Here is a 21,437-nt window from a genome sequence, read left to right as displayed (position 1 = left end):
CTTTCCTTCTTTCTTTCCATTTTCTTCCTCCTTCCCTTTCTTTCTTTTTGTTTTCTTTCCTTTGTTCCTTCCTCTTTCTCTCTTTCTCTTTCTCTTTCTCTTTCTTTTCTTCTTTTCCTTCCTTCCTTCCCTTTCTTTTTCTTCCTCTTTTCTTTCTTTTCTTCCTTCCTCTTTCTTTCTTTCTTTTTCTTTTCTTCTTTTCTTCCTTCCTTCCTTATTTATTTATTCATTCATTCATTCATTCATTTATTTATTAGATTTGTATGCCGCCCCTCTCCGCAGACTCGGGGCGGCTCACAGCAACATACAGCAAATCATGACAAATCCAAATAAATTTCTCTCTCTCTCTTTCTTTCTTTCTTTCTTTCTTTCTTTCTTTCTTTCTTTCTTTTTATTTCCTTTCCTTCTTTCCATTTTCTTCCTCCTTTCCTCTTTCTTTCTTTTTCTTTTCTTTCCTTTGTTCCTTTGTTCCTTTCTTTCTCTCTTTCTTTTTCTTTTCTTCTTTTATTTTCCTTCCTTCCCTTTCTTTCTTTTTCTTCTCCTTTTCTTTCTTTTCTTCCTTCCTCTTTCTTTCTTTCTTTCTTTCTTTCCCTGGGAAGCAGCAGGTGGTGTCAAATACACCCTCCTTTACCAGGCTGGGGTGCCTCCTTTCTCACTTTCCTGCTTGGGAAAGGGAGCCAAGGTGTGGTTGTGTGTGTTTTAACACAACATCCCTCTCCTTGCCATTTACAGGCAGCTGGAAACAAAATGGGGGAAAGGAGGGTGTGTGTCTATGGTGCAGACAGATGTTCGACCCTCCAGGGACAAAAGCCTGGGAAGTGTCAATGCAGGGACTTTGGGACCACTGCCGTTCCCACGGAAAAGTGAGGGATGCCTGCGGTGGGATGGGGGGGTGGGGGGGAATGAGGGGCTGGACAGAGGGAGGTGAAAGAAATCCAACCCCTCCCACCACCCCAACCTCCGCCTGAAAGATTGGGGCCCCCTCCCCTGCTCTGCTCTGCAACAGTTTCACTTTTAGGGGTAGACTACTCTGGAAGGTGGAGGTTCTACAAAAGCAATCATCTCCGTGGATTAAAGTTGGGATAGGGTGAGGAGGAGGAGGAGGAGGAAGATTTAGTAATTAAGCAACTTATAAATGAATGGATGAATGAATGAATGAATAATCACATAAATACATAAATAAATAATAATAATAATTTAATAATAATTTATTGGATTTGTATGCCGCCCCTCTCCGCAGACTCAGGGTGGCTAACAACAATAATAAACACAACATGTACAATCCAATAATAAAAACAACTAAAAACCCCTATTATAAAACCAAACATACACACAGACATACCATGCATAACTTGTAATGGCCTAGAGCTATCTCAACTCCCCCATGCCTGGCGGTATAAATGAGTCTTGAGTAGTTTACGAAAGACAGGGAGGGTGGAGGCAGTTCTAATCTCCGTGGGGGAGCTGGTTCCAGAGGGCCGGGGCCGCCACAGAGAAGGCTCTTCCCCTGGGGCCCGCCAAACGGCATTGTTTAGTCGACGGGACCCGGAGAAGGCCCACTCTGTGGGACCTTAAAGCAGTGGTTCTCAACCTTTCTAATGCCGTGACCCCCTAATACATGTTGTGGTGTCCCCCAACCATAAGTCTAGCACCAATTCTCCCAACAGAACTGATTGACAGGAAGGTCAGAGGGACGGCCCCACTGTAAATGCCTGATTGGTCGGAGTGCAAAAATATGTTCCAAGGCGCCAGAATAGAAGCTTTAGTTCCTAACGCCAGGGGAGATTTATCTTGGTCTTAGGTGACCCCTGTGAAACAGTCCTTCGACCCTCAAAGGGGCCCTGACCCCCCAAGTTGAGAAGCACTGCTTTAAAGGGTAGACTTCAACTCCCGTTCCGCTGGTTAATTAAATAGAAAAATTAGAAATCGAACGGGAAAGGGGCACCAGAGACCATCTAGCCCAGGGGTCCCCAAACTTTTTACACAGGGGGCCAGTTCACTGTCCCTCAGACTGTTGGAGGGCCGGACTATTAAAAAAACGTGTGAACAAATCCCTATGCACACTGCACATACATTATTTAAAGTAAAAAACAAAATGGGAACAAATACAATATTTAATATTTATTCTTCCTCTTTCTCTCTCTCTCCCTTTCTCTCTGTCCTTCTGTCTTTCTAGTTCTCTCTCTTTCTCTCTGTCCTCTCTCTCTCTTTTTCTCTCTTCTCTCTTTCTCTCACTCACTCTCTTTATATCTCTCCCTCTTTCTCTCTCCCTCTCTCTGTCTCCTCCTTTCTCTCTCTCTCCCTTTCTATCTCTCCTCTTGCTTTCTCTCTCCCTCTCTATCTTTCCCTCTTTCTCTCCCCCCTCTCTCTTTCTTTCTCTCTCTCTTCCCTTTCTCTCACTCACTCTCTTTCTCTCTCCCTCTTTCTCTCTACCTTTCTTTCTCTTTCTCTCTCTCCCTTTCTCTGTCCCTCTTTCTTTCTCTCTGTCCCTCTCTTTCTTTTTCTCTGTCCCTCTCTTTCTTTCTCTCTGTCCCTTTCTTTCTCTGTCCCTCTCTATCTTTCTCTCTGTCCCTCTTTCTTTCTCTCTGTCCCTCTCTTTCTTACTCTCTGTCCCTCTTTCTTTCTGTCTGTCTTCCTTTCTCTCTGTCCCTCTCTTTCTTTCTCTCTGTCCCTCTCTTTCTTTCTCTCTGTCCCTCTTTCTTTCTCTCTGTCCCTCTCTTTCTTTCTCTCTGTCCCTTTCTTTCTCTCTGTCCCTCTCTATCTTTCTCTCTGTCCCTCTTTCTTTCTCTCTGTCCCTCTCTTCCTTACTCTCTGTCCCTCTTTCTTTCTCTCTGTCTCTTTCTTTCTCTCTGTCCCTCTCTTTCTTTCTCTCTGTCCCTCTCTTTCTTTCTCTCTGTCCCTCTTTCTTTCTCTCTGTCCCTCTCTTTCTTACTCTCTGTCCCTCTTTTTCTTACTCTCTGTCCCTCTTTCTTTCTCTCTGTCTCTTTCTTTCTCTCTGTCCCTCTCTTTCTTTCTCTCTGTCCCTCTCTTTCTTTCTCTCTGTCCCTCTTTCTTTCTCTCTGTCCCTCTCTTTCTTTCTCTCTCTTATCTCTGTGTGGGGGGGAGGCGGCTGCTTGAAAACCCCTGACCTCCATCGCCTCCCCCCCACGGCACAAGGCGAGCACACCTCGCCGCTGACACAGGCGCCGGGGACTGCCCTGTCCCCCTGTGCAAAACTACGCAGCCCCAGATCGCTCGCTTCTCCAGCCAGCAAAGCCGACTGCCCGGCTTTGCTGGCTGATGCAGGAAAGGAAAGCGTCACATTTAAAAAGCACGCCACTTTCTGGGACTGCGGCGCCGTGGTGGCCTTCAAGCGCGGCCCTTCGCAGCGCACCACCACCCTTTCCTGCAGGAAGAGATCGGGCACTTTACCGGGAGGTGGGGGCCGGACGCTGGGTGCCGGGGAGGGCGAAGGAGTGGACGCGCCTCTCAGCTGCAGAGCGGAACGGGGGTGGAGATCAGCAGCGGAGTCCGGCGTTGGGGGCCTGGGGCCATGCGGGACCGCTCATCCAGGCTTGCCGGTCCACGCGCGCCTGGATGAGCGGTCCCGCATGGCCCCAGCGCCGGACTCCGCTGCTGATCTCCACCCCCGTTCCGCTCTGCAGCTGAGAGGTGCGTCCACTCCTTCGCCCTCCCCGGCACCCAGCGTCCGGCCCCACGCCGCCTCCACCTCCCAGTAAAGTGCCCGATCTCTTCCTGCATGAACGGGTGGTGGGGCGCCGAGAAGGGCCGCGCTTGAAGGCCACCACGGCGCCGCACTCCCAGAAAGTGGCGTGCTTTTTAAATGTGACGCTTTCCTTCCCTGCATCAGCCAGCAAAGCCAGGCAGTTGGCTTTGCTGGCTGGAGAAGCGAGCGGTCTGGGGCTGCGTAGTTTTGCGCAGTGGGGACAGGGCAGTCCCCGGCGCCTGTGTCAGCGGCGAGGTGTGCTCGCCTTGTGCCGTGGGGGGGAGGCGATGGAGGTCAGGGGTTTTCAAGCAGCCGCCTCCCCCCCACACCCAAACTTGAATTTTGCGTCCACTCACCGCGGAGGAGGAGGGGAGGAGGAGGTGGAGAGGCAAGGGGGCGGGGAGGAAAGCGGGCCTGCAATTGGCCAATTTCTTTCTCGCCTTTAGGGAGAGGAACTGTTGCTGCTCTGCCATAGGGCAGCAACAGTTTCTCTCCCTAAAGGCGACAAAGGAAGGGGCCAATTGCAGTCCCGCTTTCCTCCCCGCCTCCTTGCCTCTCCACCTTCTCCTCGCTGAACAGCCGACCGTGGTGAGTTGACAGGAGATTCGGGAGCTTATTTTATCGACCAGTAAAATCTCGTGAGCTTGCCACGGGCCGGTTAAAAGACCTCGTTGGGCCGCATCCGGCCCGCGGGCCGTAGTTTGGGGACCGCTGATCTAGCCCAACCCCAGGTTCCAGCAGGAGACCCTATATATAAAACATCTCAGACTAAGGGTTGTCCAATCTCCTCTTTCGAAATGTCCAGCATCTCCCCCACCCCCGTAATGGTGTAGAAATGGAGGTAGGGTCTCCTGCTGGAGCAGGGGGGTTGGACTAAGTGAGCCCTTGAAAAAGAATAGAATAGAATAGATCAGAATAGAAATAGAAATAATAGAAATAGAAAAATAGAAGAGAAGGGAAGAGAATATAGACTATACATTAGAGATTAGAGATTAGAGATTAGAGAATACAGAATAGAATAGAATAGAATAGAATAGAATAGAATATAGAATAGAATAGAACAGAATTAGAATAGAATAGAACAGAATATAGAATAGAATATAGAATATAGAATATAGAATGAATATAGAATATAGAATATAGAATATAGAATATAGAATATAGAATATAGAATATAGAATATAGAATATAGAATGCAGAAAAGAACAGAAGAGGACAGAACAGAACAGAATTCTTTATTGGCCAAGTGTGATTGGACACACATTTTCCTTCAAATGCTGATTAATTAATCAAAAAACTTCGGGAGGCAAATGTCCCCATGGGATCAGAAAAAAACCTGACCTGCCTTTTCCCCCCTTCTCCCCTTCCCCAAATGGGCACCCCAGCAGGGCCGTCCAATTAATTGATTGTTTGACAGATGGCTGATGGATGGATGGATGGGAAGACTCCTGGGACTTCTCCAAGTTGTGGGAAAGTTCTCGTCCTTTTTATTGGGAGTTGGGGGTTCCCCCCCCCTGCCCTCCAAACTTTGAGCTTTCACACCTCCCACACTCACCCCCTGAGGTCACCCCGAGGGCCTCCGGTTTTATGGCTGGAACCGCTTCAGTTTCCCACAATCCAGCCCTCTAATGAGGGAACCCCAATAAAAGGTGATAAAAGGTGGATTTTCTCCTGTGTGTGTGTGTGTGTGTGTCACGCACAAGTAGACACAGCCCTCTTACAAAACTCCAGTGCCTGCACTAATTCGGATGAGAAAATTTCCTTCCTTCATTCCTGACCTCTGTTCCTATTCTTCACGTTTCTTCTTTCCTTCCTTCCTTCCTTCCTTCCTTCCTTCCTTCCTTCTTTCTTTCTTTCCTTCCTTATTTTCCTTCATCTTTCCTTCTATCTGTCTGTGTCCTCTTTTCCTCCTTCCTTCCTTCCTTCCTTCCTTCTTATTTTCCTCCATCTTCTATCTATTTGTCTATCTGTCCTTTTTCCTTCCTTCCTTCCTTCCTTCCTTCCTTCCTTCCTGCCAGCCTGCCAGCCTGCCTGCCTGCCTGCCTCCCTTCCCTTGTGCTATTGGGGGGATGAGAGCTTTATAAGAAAACATCTTCCCATATGTACAGCCCAGCGTTGTCATATTCGGGACCGCCTTCTGCCGCATGAATCCCAGCAACCAATTAGGTCCCACAAAGTTGGCCTTCTCCAGGTCCCGTCAACAAAACAATGTCGTCTGGCGGGACCCAGGGGAAGAGCCTTCTCTGTGGCGGCCCCGGCCCTCTGGAATCAACTCCCCCCCTGGAGATTAGGACCGCCCCCACCCTCCTTGCCTTTTGCAAACTCTTAAAAACCCACCTCTGCTGCCAGGCCTGGGGAAATTGATTCCCCCTGGCCATTTCGCTTTACGTATGGATTGTTTGGGGTGCATGACTGTTTTTATATCAAGGTTTTTTAACTGCTCTTTTTAATAATTGGATTTGTACTGTGCTTTGCTGTTGTGAGCCGCTCCGAGTCTCCGGAGAGGGGCGGCATACAAATCTAATAAATAAATAAATAAATAAAATATTCGTTTGAAACAAGCAGCCTAGAAATTTTGAATGAAAGAACCCCATTTTTAATTTTGTATTTGTCTTCCGCCTTTATTATTGTTGGGTTTTGTTTAAAAAAACAAACAAATAAGTTAGGGAATGTATCTAATACACCTTCCTTCTCCTATTTCACCCCCACAATGACTTCTCCCTGAGATGGTTTGAGAGAGAGGGAGGGAGGGAGAGAGATTGGCCCAAAGTCATACAGGTGGCTTTCATGGCTAAGGACAAAATGAATGAATGAATGAATGAATGAATGAATGAATGAATGAATGAATGAATGAATGAATGAATAATAAATAATAAATAATAAATAATAAATAATAAATAATAAATAATAAATAATAAATAATAAATAATAAATAATAAATAATAAATAATAAATAATAAATAATAAATAATAAATAATAAATAATAAATAATAAATAATAAATAATAAATAATAAATAATAAATGAATAAATGAATAAATAAAATAAGGCAGGACTAGAACTCCCAGTCTCCTGACAATTGGCCCAAAGTCCCTCAGCCACTTTCATACCTAAGGTTGGACTAAACTCCCATTCTCTTGTTGATTGGTCCAAAATTGTTGATTGGCCCAGTCAGCCAGCCAGCTTCCATCATCCCTAAAACAGAACCAGAACTCCCAGTCTCCTGGTGAATGGTCCAAAATCACTCCGCCAGGTTTCATACCCAAGGCTGACTCCTGGCCAAAGTCACCTAACCCCATCCAACCCTTGCCTACCACAGTTCCTCAAACAGGACTCAATTGGTGGACAAAACTGTCTGATCCAGGCTGAACATCTGGTTGACTAGGTGGGCGGCCAACTGACCAACCATCACCACCATCATCATCATTGTGTTCATTCATGGTCATAATGACCCCTTGGCTCTCAGGCACTTGTGAATGACCTCATGAGCATCTGCAACAAAAGAGAGGATATTTATGACCAGGGGGACACAATCACACTTTGCGGTGGGCTTCGTACACAATGGCCAGACTGACCCTCGCCTTAATGCACTATATTAATATTAACTCAGTATATTTATATGCTACTCTGACTCTTCGGAGAGGGGTGGCATACAAATTTAATTGATGATAATAATAATAATAATAATAATAATAATAATAATAATAATAATAATAATAGATGATGATGATAATGATAATGATAATGATAATAATACAAATAATGCAAATAATGCAAATAATGCAAATAATGCAAATAATGCAAATAATGCAAATAATGCAAATAATGCAAATAATGCAAATAATGCAAATAATGCAAATAATGCAAATAATGCAAATAATGCAAATAATGCAAATAATGCAAATAATGCAAATAATACAAATAATACAAATAATAAAAGTAAAAATATTTGTGTATTAATGGAACTTATCAGGATTTCTTCCCATTCAGCAGTGCTGGGGTTAGTTAGGGGAAAGATGTTGGGTGAAGAAGCCACGATGGATTGTTAGGGTTTAGGCCCATGACGGCGAAGCTATGGCACGCATGCCAAAGGTAGCACATCGAGCCATATCGAAGAGCTATTTCAGTTCCAGTACGCACACATGTGCTAGCCACCTGGTTTTCAGCCTTGGGGAAGGCCGTTTTGCCCTTCGGAAGTTTCAGGAAACCCGGGGACGGCGGAAAAAAAGCCCAATGGGCAAACAGGAAGTTTGGAAAAACAGACTTCCGGTTTGCCTGTTGTGCTGATTTTTGCACTTCGGAGGCTTCAGGAAGCTTCCCTGAAATTTCCAGACTGCAAAAAACAGCACGACGGGCAAACCGGAAGTCTGTTTTTCCAAACTTCCGGTTTGCCCGTTGGGTCATTTTTTTCACCGTCCCAGACTTTGGTGAGACCTGTGCACACGCGTGGGGATGGAGGACGGGGGGGTGTTGTGTGGATGCCCAGATTCAACAAAGTGTGTGGGCGCATGGGTGTGTGGGGGAGGGAGGGAATGGGGGAGGGTGAGGGTGCATGTGTTAGCACATTCATAGCCACCCTTTTGGCCCGGGAACCAAGAAAGGTTCACCATCACTGGTTTAGGCTGGTAATGCAGCAAATGGGAGATCTTCCTCCAGTGTAGGCGAAGTCAAGCCAACAGTTGGAAATTCAACAGGTAGAGCTGCCTGACCACCATGTAATGAGCTGGAAGGGACCTTAGAGGCCTTGTAGCCCAGCCCCTTGCTCAAGCAGGAGAACCTATACCACTTCTGATAAGTGACTGTCTTTAAACAAGTCTTATTTTATTTATTTATTTATTTATTCATTCATTCAATTTATTTATTCATTCATTCATTCATTCATTCAATTTATTTATTTATTTATTTATTCATTCGTTCGTTCAATTTATTTATAAATTCATTCATTCATTCTATTTATTTATTCATTCATTCATTCAATTTATTTATTTATTTATTTATTCATTCATTCATTCTATTTATTTATTTATTTATTCATTCATTCATTCAATCAATCAATCAATATTTATTCATTCATTCATTCATTCATTCATTCAATTTATTTATTTATTCATTCATTCATTCATTCTGTTTATTCATTCATTCATTCATTCATTCATTCATTCATTCATTCATTTATTGTTAGAGTTGAAAGGGACCGTGCAGGTCATCAAGTCCAACCCCCTGCCTGAGCAGGAAATCCTATAGCACCCCAGCCAGATGGCAATCCAATCTCCTCTTGAAAGTGTCCAGAGTTGGGGAGTTCACAAATTCCACCGGCAGGTTGTTCCACTGGTTGATCGTTCTGACCGTCAGGAAGTTCTTCCTTATTTCCAGGTTGAATCTCTCCTTGGTCAGCTTCCATCTGTTGTTCCTCGTCCAGCCTTCTGGTGCCCTGGAGAATAGAGGGACCCCCTCCTCTCTGTGGCAACCCCTCATATATCTTTATACTGCTATCATGTCCTTTTCTCTAGGCTATTCATGCCAAATTCCCGCAATCTCTCTTTGTAAGTTTCCTCTGGGCTGCCAAAGCCTCCTTAAACATCACAGAAAGGGTCCTCTGGCAGCCCAGAAAAGCCCCAGATGGCCAGGATTAAAGGGAGAATGGCAGGAAACTGGCCGGGCCTTTGTGCCGCTCTCAAATTTCCTGGGAAATTTTTCCAGGCTCGGGTTCTTAAGTAGAAAATGGTTCTTAAGAAGAGGCAAAAAATATTGAGCACCGGGTTCTTATCTAGAAAAGTTCTTAAGTAGAGGCATTCTTAGGTAGAGGTACCTGTACATTGTTGGTTTATACATATTGTAGCACCCCAACACAGTTTCATACATTGTATTAACAGGAAGGAAGGAAGGAAGGAAGGAAGGAAGGAAGGAAGGAAGGAAGGAAGGAAGGAAGGATACCACGGTCTATTAGGATTCTAATGTCCTTCTCAGCTGAGCCTTTTGGCCTGCAACCCATGGAAAGGGGTGGGTCAGGGGTCTTCCCTGCCCTGTGGGAGGGGCAGGGGGTTATGCGTGTGGGGGGGGAGGGGCGAGTCTTACTGCAGCACGTGCCCCTGTCGCCCGCCGGCTCTCCGCCCCCCTCCCAGATCAAAGGCAAGGCGGGGCTGGACGAAGTTCGCTAAACATATATATATAAGTCAGGTTCTCCCCGGCGCTACTTCGCTGCAGATGAGTCTCCGGCTGCCTCCAGGACCCCCGCCCGCCCCTGCGACCTCCCAGGGGCCAAAGACGACGACGATGATGAAGATGAGGAGTCCCAAGGAAGGGAAGAAGGTGAGGGGGAAGCCGGCCCACGCGCGGGAAAGGGGCACGGGACCCCCACGCGAGACCTCCCCCCGACTCATCTTCTCTTTTTTGTCCCGCCAGCTGTTGAAGCCGCTGCTGGAGAAGCGGCGGCGGGAGCGCATGAACCGGAGCCTGGCGCGCCTGCGGGTCCTGCTGCTGGAAGCCACGCGCGACGAGGTGAGCACCCCGTGGCGGGTTTTCCTTCCCCGCTCCCCAGAAACAAAACGAAGTCCGCGTGGGGATGGCGCAGAAGCTGCGGAAAGTTTGGTTTCATGGCCCGCCGCCTCACTTTCCTCCCCCCACGCTGCCCTTCTGTGTCTGCCTCCCCCCACGCACCCACACCCACCCACTCGTGTCGGTCGGACTTGGTTCTCTTTCTCCGCAGAGGCTCCGGAACCCCAAAGTGGAAAAAGCGGAAATTCTGCAAAAGACGGTGGAGTTCCTCAAAACACAGCCGCTGCCAGGTACTTTTGACCCCTGAGATTCCTTCCTTCCTTCCTTTCTTCCTTTCCTTCCTTCCTTCCCACCTTTCTTCCTTTCCTTCTTTCCCTCCCTCTCATCAGTCTCATTTTCTTTTCTTCTTCCCTTCTTCTCTCTCACTTTTTTCTTCTTTCCTCCTTCCTTCTCTCTCTCATCCCTCTAGCCTTCCTTTTTTCTTTCTTTCCTTCCTTTCTTCTTTCCTTCCGTCCCTCTCTCTCATCCCTTTAACCTTCTTTGTCTTCTTCCCTTCTTCTCTCCGTCTCATCTATCTTCCTTTCCTTCTTTCTGTCCCTCTCATCAGTCTCCCATTTTTTTCTTCTTCCCTTCTTCCATCTCTCTCTCATCCTCTAACCTTTTTCTTCTTCCCTTCTTCCTTCTCTCTCTCATCCCACTAACTTTCTTTTTTCTTCTGTTCTTCCTTCTCTTTCTCATTCCTCTAACCTTTTCCACCCTGAGTCTCCAGAGAGGGGCGACATACAAATCTAATAACTTATTAATTATTATTAATTATTATTATTTTCTTCTTCCCTTCTTCCTTCTCTCTCCCTCATCCCTCTTTTTCTTCTTCCCTTCTCCTCCTCTCTCTCTCATCCCTATAAACTTTTTCTTCTTCCTTTCTTCCTTCTCTCTCTCTCATCCCTCTTTTTCTTCTTCCCCTCTCCTCCTCTCTCTCTCATCCCTCTAAGCTTTTTCTTCTTCCCTTCTTCATTCTGTCTCATCCCTCTAATCTTATTTTTCTTCTTCCCTCCTTCCTTCTCTGTTATCCCTCTTACCTTCTTCTTACCTTCTTTCTTCTCTCTCTCATCCCTCTAACCTTCCTTTTTTCCTTCCCTTCTTCCTTCTCTGCCTCTCATCTATCTTCCTTTCCTTCTTTCCCTCATCAGTCTCACCTTCTTTTCTTCTCCCTTTCTCATTTCTCTCCCACTCCTCCTTCTCACCCTTTTCTTTCCCTTTTTTCTTTCTTCTCTTTTCTTTCTCCCTCTCTTTTCTTCCTCCCTCTCATCTTTCTTCCCTTCTTTTTCTCCTTCCACTCTTACTGCACCCTTCCATCTTTCGTTCTTTCTCTCTCTTCTTCCTTTCTCCCTTCCTTCCCTCTCTTACCTCCCATCTTTCTTCCTGTCTATCCCCTTCCTTCCTTTCTCTCCCTCTCATCTTTCCTGCTTTCCTTCTTTCTCCTCCTCTATCCTCCCGTTCTTTGTCTCCTTCCTTCCTTTACTACCATCTTCTATCCACCTTTCCTTCTTTCTCTTCCTCTCTCCTTCCTCTCATCTTTTTCTCTTCCCTTCCTTATTTCTTTCTCTCCTTCTTTCCTTTCATCCCTCATATCATTCTTTCTTTCTATCATCCTTTCTTCTTTCCTTCAAATGGAAAAAGAAAAGAACCCAGAATTGGTTTATTGTTATAATGGGTGGCTGGATAAATTTGATAAATGTATCATGCAATGGATAAATGGTTTTTTTTTTTTAAGTTGATTTTTCCCTCCATGAACTGAAAATTTGCCCCCTCCCCCAAAAGAGGGCACAAAGTAAAGTTTTTCCCCCAGCTGAGAAATGAATAAAAATTGAACCTTTTCAAAGAACTCTGTGATTCATTGTTTAACCTTCTGGTCTTTAAACCAGGGGGAATGGTAGCTTTGAAGTTAGGTGGACTTCAACTCCCAGAATCCCCCAGCCAGCCAGCCAGCCACCATTGAATTCTGGGAGTTGAAGTCCACCCATCTTAAAAGTGTCTCCAGTTGGGGGAAAAATAAACACGAAGGTGTGTGTGTGTGTGTGTGTGTGTGTGTGTGTAAAACTATGTTACATATATATATATATATATGTAACATAGTTTTACAGATAATGAAAAGGAAGGGAGACTGCTATAGATGTATTTCAAGCTATTTTGCTTTCATCAGCTAGCCATACCCTTCCTGGGATTTGAACCTAAGGGAATCTGCCTGTGAAGCAGTAGCTGAAACCTCTAGATCAGAGGTAGGCAAAGTTGGCTCTTCTATAACATGTAGACATCAACTCTCAGAATTCCTGACTAGCATAATTAGTTCAGGAATTCTGGGAGTTGAAGTCCACATGTCATAGAAGTGCCAACTTTGCCTACCCCTGATCCAGACCCCTGGTTCTCCTCCTCTCAGCTTTGACAGGGGAAAACAACTCCATATATATTAAAGGTTAAAGCAACTGCCTTACGTGCAGACTCCCAAGGTTCAAATCCCAGTAAGGGTGCGGCTAGCCGATGAGAGCTAAATACCTTGAAATAGATCTATACTAATCCCCGTTCCTTTTCATTATCAGCAAAAATATGTTTTACACACAAACACACACACACACACACACACAGAGGCAGCTCTCTAGGCCTGAGGGTGCCACGTTGAAGAAAGCAGCCCCTTCCTTCCCCTCTCTTGTTCTCCTTTCCCTCTGCAGTAAATTTCCTTTCTTCCCTCCTTCAAGTGGCACCTTCATTGTTTGATCTGATGAGATAAGTGCAATTAGATATGGGTGTTGGTGGTGGGGTGTTAAGGCCTCTTCTGGCCAAATGGGGGTTTGGCTTGGCATTTGGGGGCAGCCGTCACAAGCCCTTGGCCAAAAGAGAGCAGGGGGGGACTGCTACGAGGAAGTGGTCCTTTGTAAGTTTACAAATTGCCAATGTGATTTTTAAAATTGATCTTCCTTTCTTTTCCCCTTTTTTTCCTTTCTTTCTTTCCTTTTCTTTTTTCCTCTCTCTCTCTCTTTCTGTCTTTCTTTCTTTCTCTTTTTTCTTCTATCACCTTTCTTTCCCTCCTATGTTCGTTCCATTTATCCATCAATTCTTCCTTTTTTCCTTCTATGTCATCCTTCTTTCTTTCTACTTCCTTCCTTCTTTCCACCAATTCTTCTCATTCCCATCCATTCATTTACCTTTTCCTTCCTTCCTTCCTTCCTTCCTTCCTTTCTCTTTTTGCCTTCTATCACTTTTCTCTTTTTATCTTCCTTCCATTTATCAATCTAATCTTCTCCGTTTTTCCTCTTCTCTTCTTTCCTTCTACTTCTTTCCTTCTTTCCATCTTTCTACCAATTCTTCTCATTCCCATCTCCCATCCATCCATTCATCCATCTCCCTTTCCTTCTCTTTCTTTCTGTCTGTCTTTCTTTTTCTTTTCTCTTTTTTCCTTCTATCACCTTTCTTTCTTTCCTATCTTCACTTCATTTATCCATCTATTCTTTTCCCCTTTCTCCTTTTATCTCTCATACTTCTTCCCTTTTACTTCCTTTCCTTCCTTCCTTCTTTCTACCAATTCTCATCTCCCATCCACCCATCTCCACTTTCCTTCTCCGTTCCTTCCTTCTTCCCTTCCTTCCTTCCTTCTTTTTCTTTCTTTCTTTCTTTCTTTCTTTCCTTTTCCCCCTTTTTCTTCTATCCCCTTTCTTTCTCTCCTACTTTCCATGTATCCATCTATTCTTCTCCTTTTTCCTTCTCTCTCTCATCCCTCTTTCCTTCTACTTCCTTCCTTCTTTCCACCAATTCTTCTCATTCCCCTCTCCCATCCATCCATCTCCCTTTTCCTTCCTTCTTTCCTTCTACTTCCCTCCATCCTTCCTTCTTTCCTCCCTTCTCATTTTCTCTTCCTTCTTTCCTTCTACTTCCTCTTTCCTTTCTTCCCTCTTTCTACCAATTCTTCTCATTCCCATCTCCCATCCATCCATCCATCTATCCATCCATCCATCTCCCTTTTCCTTCTTTCCTTCCTTCTCTTCCTTCTCTTTCTTTCTGTCTTTCTTTTTTTCTCTTTTTTCCTTCTATCACCTTTCTTCCTCTCCTTCTATCTTCCTTCCATTTATCCATCTATTCTTCTCCCTTTTCTGCTATCTCTCATTCTTCATCCCTTCTACTTCCTTTCCTTCCTTCTTTCTACCAATTCTTCTCATTCCCATCTCCCATCCATCCATCTCCCCTTTCCTTCCTTCCTTCTTTCTTTCCTTCTTTCTTTCTCTCTCTCTCTCTCTCTTTTCCTCCTATCACCTTTCTTCCTCTCCTTCGATCTTCCTTCCATTTATCCATCCATTCTTCTCCCTTTTCTGCTATCTCTCATTCTTCATCCCTTCTACTTCCTTTCCTTCCTTCTTTCTACCAATTCTTCTCATTCCCATCTCCCATCCATCCATCTCCCCTTTCCTTCCTTCCTTCTTTCTTTCCTTCTTTCTTTCTCTCTCTCTCTCTCTTTTTTCCTCCTATCACCTTTCTTTCTCTCCTTCTATCTTCCTTCCATTTATCCATCCATTCTTCTCCCTTTTCTGCTATCTCTCATTCTTCATCCCTTCTACTTCCTTTCCTTCCTTCTTTCTACCAATTCTTCTCATTCCCATCTCCCATCCATCCATCTCCCCTTTCCTTCCTTCCTTCTTTCTTTCCTTCTTTCTTTCTCTCTCTCTCTCTCTTTTTTCCTCCTATCACCTTTCTTTCTCTCCTTCTATCTTCCTTCCATTTATCCATCCATTCTTCTCCCTTTTCTGCTATCTCTCATTCTTCATCCCTTCTACTTCCTTTCCCTTCCTTCTCCTTCCCATCTCCATCCTCCTTCCCTCCCCATGCAAATGCAGGTGAGCCCTCCAAGCAAGAATTCCTCCTGGAGAGCTACAGCAGCGGCCACCGCCAGTGCCTCAAGCAAGCCACCCACTTCCTCCGAGCCAGCCCCGGCCTCCCTCCTCCTCAGAAAGCCTTTTGCGTGGACCGCATCGCTCACTGCATGGAGCAGCTCACCCCCAGGCCTCAGCCGGAGCTCCCCCGCGGACCCCAGGCGCCCTCCAACCCTAGATGTGACTCTCAGCCCTGCTACAGCCCCAACATCTTCGGCGGGTGCAGCCCGACTCTGGGGGGACCGACGTATGTCTGGCCCCCGCAGCCCCACCCCAGCCCCTCCGGCTCCGGACTGCAGGCCTGCCCGCCTAGCCTGGCCCCACCACCAACGGAGGGCTGCAGTAGAGCCCCCCAGAGCAGACTCTCGGAGAGATGGGGGCCCACAGGACTACGGGTGTGGAGGCCTTGGCCGTAAGTCCCACACCTTCAGCGGATGCTTCTCGGCGGTATCTCAGGAGCTTCCGTGCCGCCAAAGACTCAAGGTTCCTCTCTGGGATTGGTGGTGGGTTGTGTTGTCTTGAGTGCCAGTGAGTGAGTGTGAGTTGGGGATGGGTTCCTCTTGCCTTTTGCTATCGGTGCGCATCACGAGGTTTCGCTCTCGCGTCCCCTGGTGCAATTGTACTGCCACTCATGCTCAGAGGCATGCTCTGAGAGCTGAAAAATCGCAGAAAATCACCCCCAAAAGAGGTGGCGGCACGCACGGACCAGCAAAGACAGCCCTGGAGTTGTCATGTGCTACGTTCCAGTAGTGATATTCAGGATGTGCAGTAAGCTACATGTCCTCGATGTGCACCCATGTGCACCCATGCGCAATTTGTATTCTGGCATGCACAGCAAGCAAAATATTATGTGATGATGTTCATGAGATTTCGGTGACTTTCACCTATTTTTTGCTTCTCCGCATGCGCAGGAGCAAAAATATCGGCAAAAATCTCACTCGCGTGCACTTCCCTCACACGAGATTTTGCTGGCTGCACATTCATTGCGACGATGGTCATGTGCGCACGTGCCCCAGATGTGTGCGCACCCACAACAGCCTCGATGGTAGCACAAAGACGGCGGTCCTTTGCCGTATCGTGCCAAAATTGCGTTATCAGCAGGCCACTAATGGAGCGCACGCCCTGGATTGCACCGGTAGGAACCCACCTGTGGTGTGAGTGTTTGTGAGTGTTGTTGTTGTTGTTGTTGTCTTTTCCTGCGTCTCTTGGCACAAAGACTATTTCCAAACCGTCTTCCTTTAAGGTAGCCTGTCCACAGCCTCCCCTGCTCGGACTGAGACGATTGGTGCGGAGCGAATTGTAAGCCCCGAAAAGTATTTGACCGATGCGGGGTGGTGTTGGTGGTGGCGGGGTGGAATTTTTGCCGCCTGCATTTCTACATTGTTCCAGGCAAGTCCCAGAAGGGAGGTTGCATTTTTTTTCCTCTTTTTTAAAAAAAGAACCCCGTTGTGATTCTGGATTTCCAATTAAACCAGATGAAAACAAACTGTGCAAGAAAAGTGGTCTCATTCAGTGTGTGTGTGTGTGTGTGTGGTGGTGTGTGTCTAGATGGCCCCCAACTTCACAGTGAGTCAAACAGAAAGCTGGAGTTGTGTTCCACTGTTCTCCCCATCACACAACCCAAGTCCTTTATTTATTTTATTTATTTATTAAATTTGTATGTTGCCGCCCCTCTCCGTAGACTCGGGGCGGCTCACAACAGTAATAGAAAAAACAATGTACAATACAAATCTAACAATTAAAACTAAAAACCCATAATTGAAGAAAACATGCACGCAGCATACCATACATAAATTGTATAGGCCTGGGGAAGTTATCTCAGTTCCCCCATGCCTGACGACAGAGGTGGGTTTTAAGGAGCTTACGAAAGGCAAGGAGGGTGGGGGCAGTTTTAATCTCAGGGGGGAGCTGGCTCCAGAGGCTCGGGGCCGCCACAGAGAAGGCTCTTCCCCCGGGCCCCTTTATTGATTTATTAGTTCTGTTTAGATTTAGATTAGTAGAATTGGAAGGGATCTTGTAGGTCATTTAGTCCAATACCCCCCCTGTCTGCTCAAGCAGGAGTCTCTACACCAGTGATGGTGAACCTATGACACACGTGGCAGAGGTGGCACATGGAGCCATATCGGAGGGCACATGAGGCATTGCCCTATGTCAGTTCCCGCACACAGTTCCCGCACACTTGCCAGCTTATTTTTGGCTTTGGGGAAGGCTGTTTCACCCTCTGGAGGCTTACAGGAAGCTTCCCTGAAGCCCAGTATGAATGGGTAAACCAGAAGTTCAGAGAAATGGACTTCTGGTTTGCCCGTTGTGCTGTTTTTCGCACTCTGGGGCTTCAGGAAGCTTTCCTGAAGACTCCAGAATACAAAAAAAATAGCACAATGAGCAAACCGCAAGTCTGTTTTTCCAAACTTCCGTTTTGGATGGTTGGTTGGGTTTATTATTATTATTATTATTATTATTATTATTATTATTATTATTAATTAGATTTGTTTGTTTACTTAGATTTGTATGTTTATGTTTATTTAGATTTGTATGCCGCCCCTCTCTGAAGACTCGGGGCGGCTCACAACAACACAGTGTACAAATCCAATTTTTTAAAAATACAATTTAAAACCCTTATAATAAAATAATCACACAATCCAATCAAACCATACACCAAACTTTACAACTGGGGGTGGGGGTGAATTTCCCCATACCTGGTGGCAAAGATGAGTTTTTAATGACTTACGAAAGGCAAGGAGGGTGGGTGCAATTCTGATCTCTGGGGGCTGTTGGTTCCAGAGGGCTGGGGCCACCACAGAGGAGGCTCTTCCCCTGGGCCCCGCCAGACGACATTGTTTAGTCGACGGGACCTGGAGAAGGCCGACTCTGTGGGACCTAATCAGCCGCTGGGATTCGTGCGGCAGCAGGCGGTCCCGGAGGTTTGCCCGTTTGGCCGTTTTTTCCACCATCCCAGGCTTCAGTGGGGCCTGTGCACACGCGTTGGGATAGTGGGACGGTGATTGTGCACATGTGTAACGGGGCAGTGTGTGGTGAGGTGCACATGCATGGGGGGGGGGCATTTGCACACGTGGTAGTTGGGGATTGATGCTTCATTGGGAAAATCTGGAGACTTTGGGGTATAGTGCAGAGAAGAGCAACAAAGATGACCAAAGGCCTGGAGATTAAAACATGGGGAAAGTGGCAGGATTTGGGTCTCGCCAGTCCAGAGAAAAGAAGGACTGGGCGGGGGGTGGGGGGTAGGATAACAATATTCTAGCATTTGAGCGACTGCCACAAAGCGCCGGGGTCAACGGATTCATGAAAGCACCAGAGGGCAGGACAAGGAACAGCAGGTGGAAACTCATCAAGGAGAGAAGCAATGTGGACAATTCACCAGTGGAACACCTTGCCACCGGAAGATGTGGACATTCCATCACTGGAGCTTTTTAAGAAATGATGATGATGATGATGATGATGATAACAACAACAACAATAACAGCAGCAACAACAACAACAACAAAACAACACGAATCCCAGCGACCAGTTAAGTCCCACAGAGTGGGCCTTCTCCAGGTCCCGTCAACAATGTCATCTGGCGGGACCCAGGGGAAGAGCCTTCTCTGTGGCGGCCCCGACCCTCTGGAACCAGCTCCCCCAGAGGTCAGAATTGCCCCCGCCCTCCTCGCCTTTCGTAAGCTCCTTAAAACCCATCTCTATCGTCAGGCATGGGGGAATTGAGACACCTCCCCCAGGCTTTTACATTTTATGTATGGTAGGCGTGTGTTGCATGGTTTTTTAAATGATGGGTTTTTAACTGTTTTTTAATATTAGATTTGTTTTCCATTGTAACATTGTTTTATTGTTGTTGTGAGCCGCCCCGAGTCTTCGGAGGGGGGCGGCATACAAATCTAATAAATTATTATTATTATTATTATTATTATTATTATTATTATTATTAAGTCATTAAATAAGTTTCCTTCCCTAATTTAGACATTTTCCCCCCAGAGATATAATTGCTGGTGTCCTATTTATTTATTTATTCATTAAATTTGTATGCCGCCCCTCTCTGCAGACTCGGGGTGGCTCACAGCAGCAATAGAAAACAATATACAATACAAATCTAATATTACAAAGTTAAAGACCCATAATTTAAAAAGACATACACCCAACATACCATACATAAACTATATAGGCCTGGGGAAGATGTCTCAATTCCCCCATGCCTGACGGCAGAGGTGGGTTTTAAGGAGTTTGCAAAAGGCAAGGAGGGTGGGGGCAATCCTAATCTCTGGGAGGAGTTGGTTCCAGAGGGCCGGGGCCACCACAGAGAAAGCTCTTCCCCTGGGACCTGCCAAATGACATTGTTTAGTCGCCCGGACCCGGAGAAGGCCAACTCTGTGGGACCTAACTGGTCACTGGGATTCGTATGGTAGAAGGCGGTCCCGGAGATATTCTGGTCCAATGCCATGTAGGGCTTTATAGGTCATAACCAACACTTTGAATTGTGACCGGAAACTGATCGGCAACCAATGCAGACTGCGGAGTGTTGGTGTGACATGGGCGTACCTGGGGAATCCCATCATTGCTCTCGCAGCTGCATTCTACACGATGGAACAGCATGGAGCGCTATGGTATAAGATGGAGTGTTATGGAGCATCACGGTGGGCCATGGAGCGCGACGGAAAAGGAATTTGAGAACTAGTAAAGAAAAAGGAAAAGAGAACATCACTATTTGAAGGGCATCAGCAGTGATATAAAAATACTTCGTAGCAAGAGACTTTACTTCCTATTAAGATTGGGTAACGATTAATTTTAAATCGGATTGGGCTGGACTTGAAATTCGGACTCATATTTAAATAAACATTAAAGAATTAAAGCCGTTTGGTATTGCTCATATTACTAAGGGAAGGTGCTCTTTGAAAAGGTGGAATAATTAAAAGATGGAATAAATGAATTACAATTTTATAATTATAGTAAGATGGAGATTGGGTGAATTAGGTTCAGCTGTGACCATAATAAAAGTGGAATGTTAAGGGGGAGGCTCAATCGAGAACTGTTGAAATGCTGAATTGCATTAATTTTTAATTTAATTAATTTGACTCCTATGAGAATCATTAAGTGTTGTACCCCATGATTCTTGACAAATGTCTCTTTTTCTTTTGTGTACGCTGAGAGCATCTGCACCAAGACAAATTCCTTGTGTGTCCAATCACACTTGGCCAATAAAATTCTATTTTACTCCATTCTATTCTATTCTATTCTACTCTGTCCTGTTCTCTTCTCTTCTGTTCTAATTCTATTCTATTCTATTTCCACCCCCTCCACATTGCATGGAATTTATAGGCGTGCAAAAAAGTGCAGCAAGCAGGAACGCATTGGTGGTTCAGTGGTAGAATTCTCGCCTGCCACGCGGGAGGCCCGGGTTCGATTCCCGGCCAATGCAACACAACGTTTTTTTAACAACAACAAAATTTTAATTTTGCAGCCGATTCTTGCAAACCTGCATCCCGGGTATTTAATGCTTTGTCTTCTTTGTGTGTTTTTTGTGTACAAAAGAGTTGGTAACACCTCGCACTTTTTTGCAAAACAATTTGCGGAAAAAGAAAAGCCACCCAAAAAACTAAGAGAAATACAAAAAGGGGGGAAAGGGAATTTTAGGAAAAATTTGCAATTATTTTTATTTATTTATTTTTAAAAAATTAAATTAAAAAAAAATTGGGAAAAACGCTCTGGCGGCTCTTCGCATCCCTGCTGCAGAGGGGAGGGGGAAACGGGGCGGGGTTAATGGAGGGGAATTTTTTTGGTGGGGGGGGGGGTCGGGAGGAACGGGGGTTTAAACAAAATAAACAAATAAAAACCAAGGCACCGCTGGGATTCGAACCCAGGATCTCCTGTTTACTAGACAGGCGCTTTAACCAACTAAGCCACGGCGCCGCTTAGCCAACGTTTCCATTTTTACTAATCTCAGTATGTAAAGATAAAAGTAAATACAATACTGTACATCCCAAATAGGAATTTTGGGGGGATTTTTTCCCCGCTTTTGCAACGTGGCTCCCGCAGCAGCAACTCTGGGAAAGGACACCCCCACCCCAAAAAAACCCCCCTCCGCCCAGGAAAAAGAGGCAAAAAAACCCCACCCTCTAAAGATAGTAAATAAATAAATACAGTATATATAAAATAAAATGAAGTGAAATAAAATAAAATGAAACATGCAATAAAATTCAAGCTCTCCGCCCTTTTTACATGGCGCGCCCACCTTTGGCACTGTGCCCGGTTGCAAAGCGCTCTGTGTATGCTCAGGAGCTCTCGCACATCGTCTTTTGCAAAAAAGTTGCCAT

General features: G+C 45.6%; 1 protein-coding gene and 2 non-coding genes across 3 annotated transcripts; 2 read left to right on the top strand and 1 right to left on the bottom strand.

Annotated features, from left to right (window-relative positions):
• The first annotated feature begins 9,676 nt into the window (after positions 1-9,676).
• Positions 9,677-16,603, top strand: LOC139175811 (transcription factor HES-7.1-like). The gene is made up of 5 exons (XM_070767107.1): positions 9,677-9,706; positions 9,911-10,015; positions 10,109-10,204; positions 10,413-10,491; positions 15,082-16,603. The coding sequence occupies exons 2-5, from the start codon at positions 9,911-9,913 to the stop codon at positions 15,531-15,533; spliced, it is 732 nt and encodes a 243-aa protein (XP_070623208.1). The 5' UTR covers positions 9,677-9,706; the 3' UTR covers positions 15,534-16,603.
• Positions 16,604-20,471: 3,868 nt separating this feature from the next.
• TRNAG-GCC (transfer RNA glycine (anticodon GCC)) lies at positions 20,472-20,542 on the top strand. The gene has a single exon. It is a non-coding gene; the product is annotated as a tRNA-Gly (tRNA).
• Positions 20,543-20,959: 417 nt separating this feature from the next.
• On the bottom strand, positions 20,960-21,033 carry TRNAT-AGU (transfer RNA threonine (anticodon AGU)). The gene has a single exon. It is a non-coding gene; the product is annotated as a tRNA-Thr (tRNA).
• Positions 21,034-21,437: the final 404 nt, after the last annotated feature.

This window comes from Erythrolamprus reginae, chromosome Z (assembly GCF_031021105.1).
Source record: "Erythrolamprus reginae isolate rEryReg1 chromosome Z, rEryReg1.hap1, whole genome shotgun sequence".
NCBI classification, from domain to species: Eukaryota; Metazoa; Chordata; class Lepidosauria; order Squamata; family Dipsadidae; genus Erythrolamprus; species Erythrolamprus reginae.
Note: the sequence above shows the minus strand (reverse complement) of the source record. Positions and strands in the feature narration are given on the sequence as shown.

Excerpts from the sequence above, each read along its gene's own strand:
- LOC139175811 (XM_070767107.1), top strand. The coding sequence starts at position 9,911 with ATGAGTCTCCGGCTGCCTCCAGGACCCCCGCCCGCCCCTGCGACCTCC. Across the intron at positions 10,205-10,412 it reads TGGAAGCCACGCGCGACGAG|AGGCTCCGGAACCCCAAAGT; the intron begins GTGAGCACCCCG and ends CTTTCTCCGCAG. Across the intron at positions 10,492-15,081 it reads CAAAACACAGCCGCTGCCAG|GTGAGCCCTCCAAGCAAGAA; the intron begins GTACTTTTGACC and ends ATGCAAATGCAG.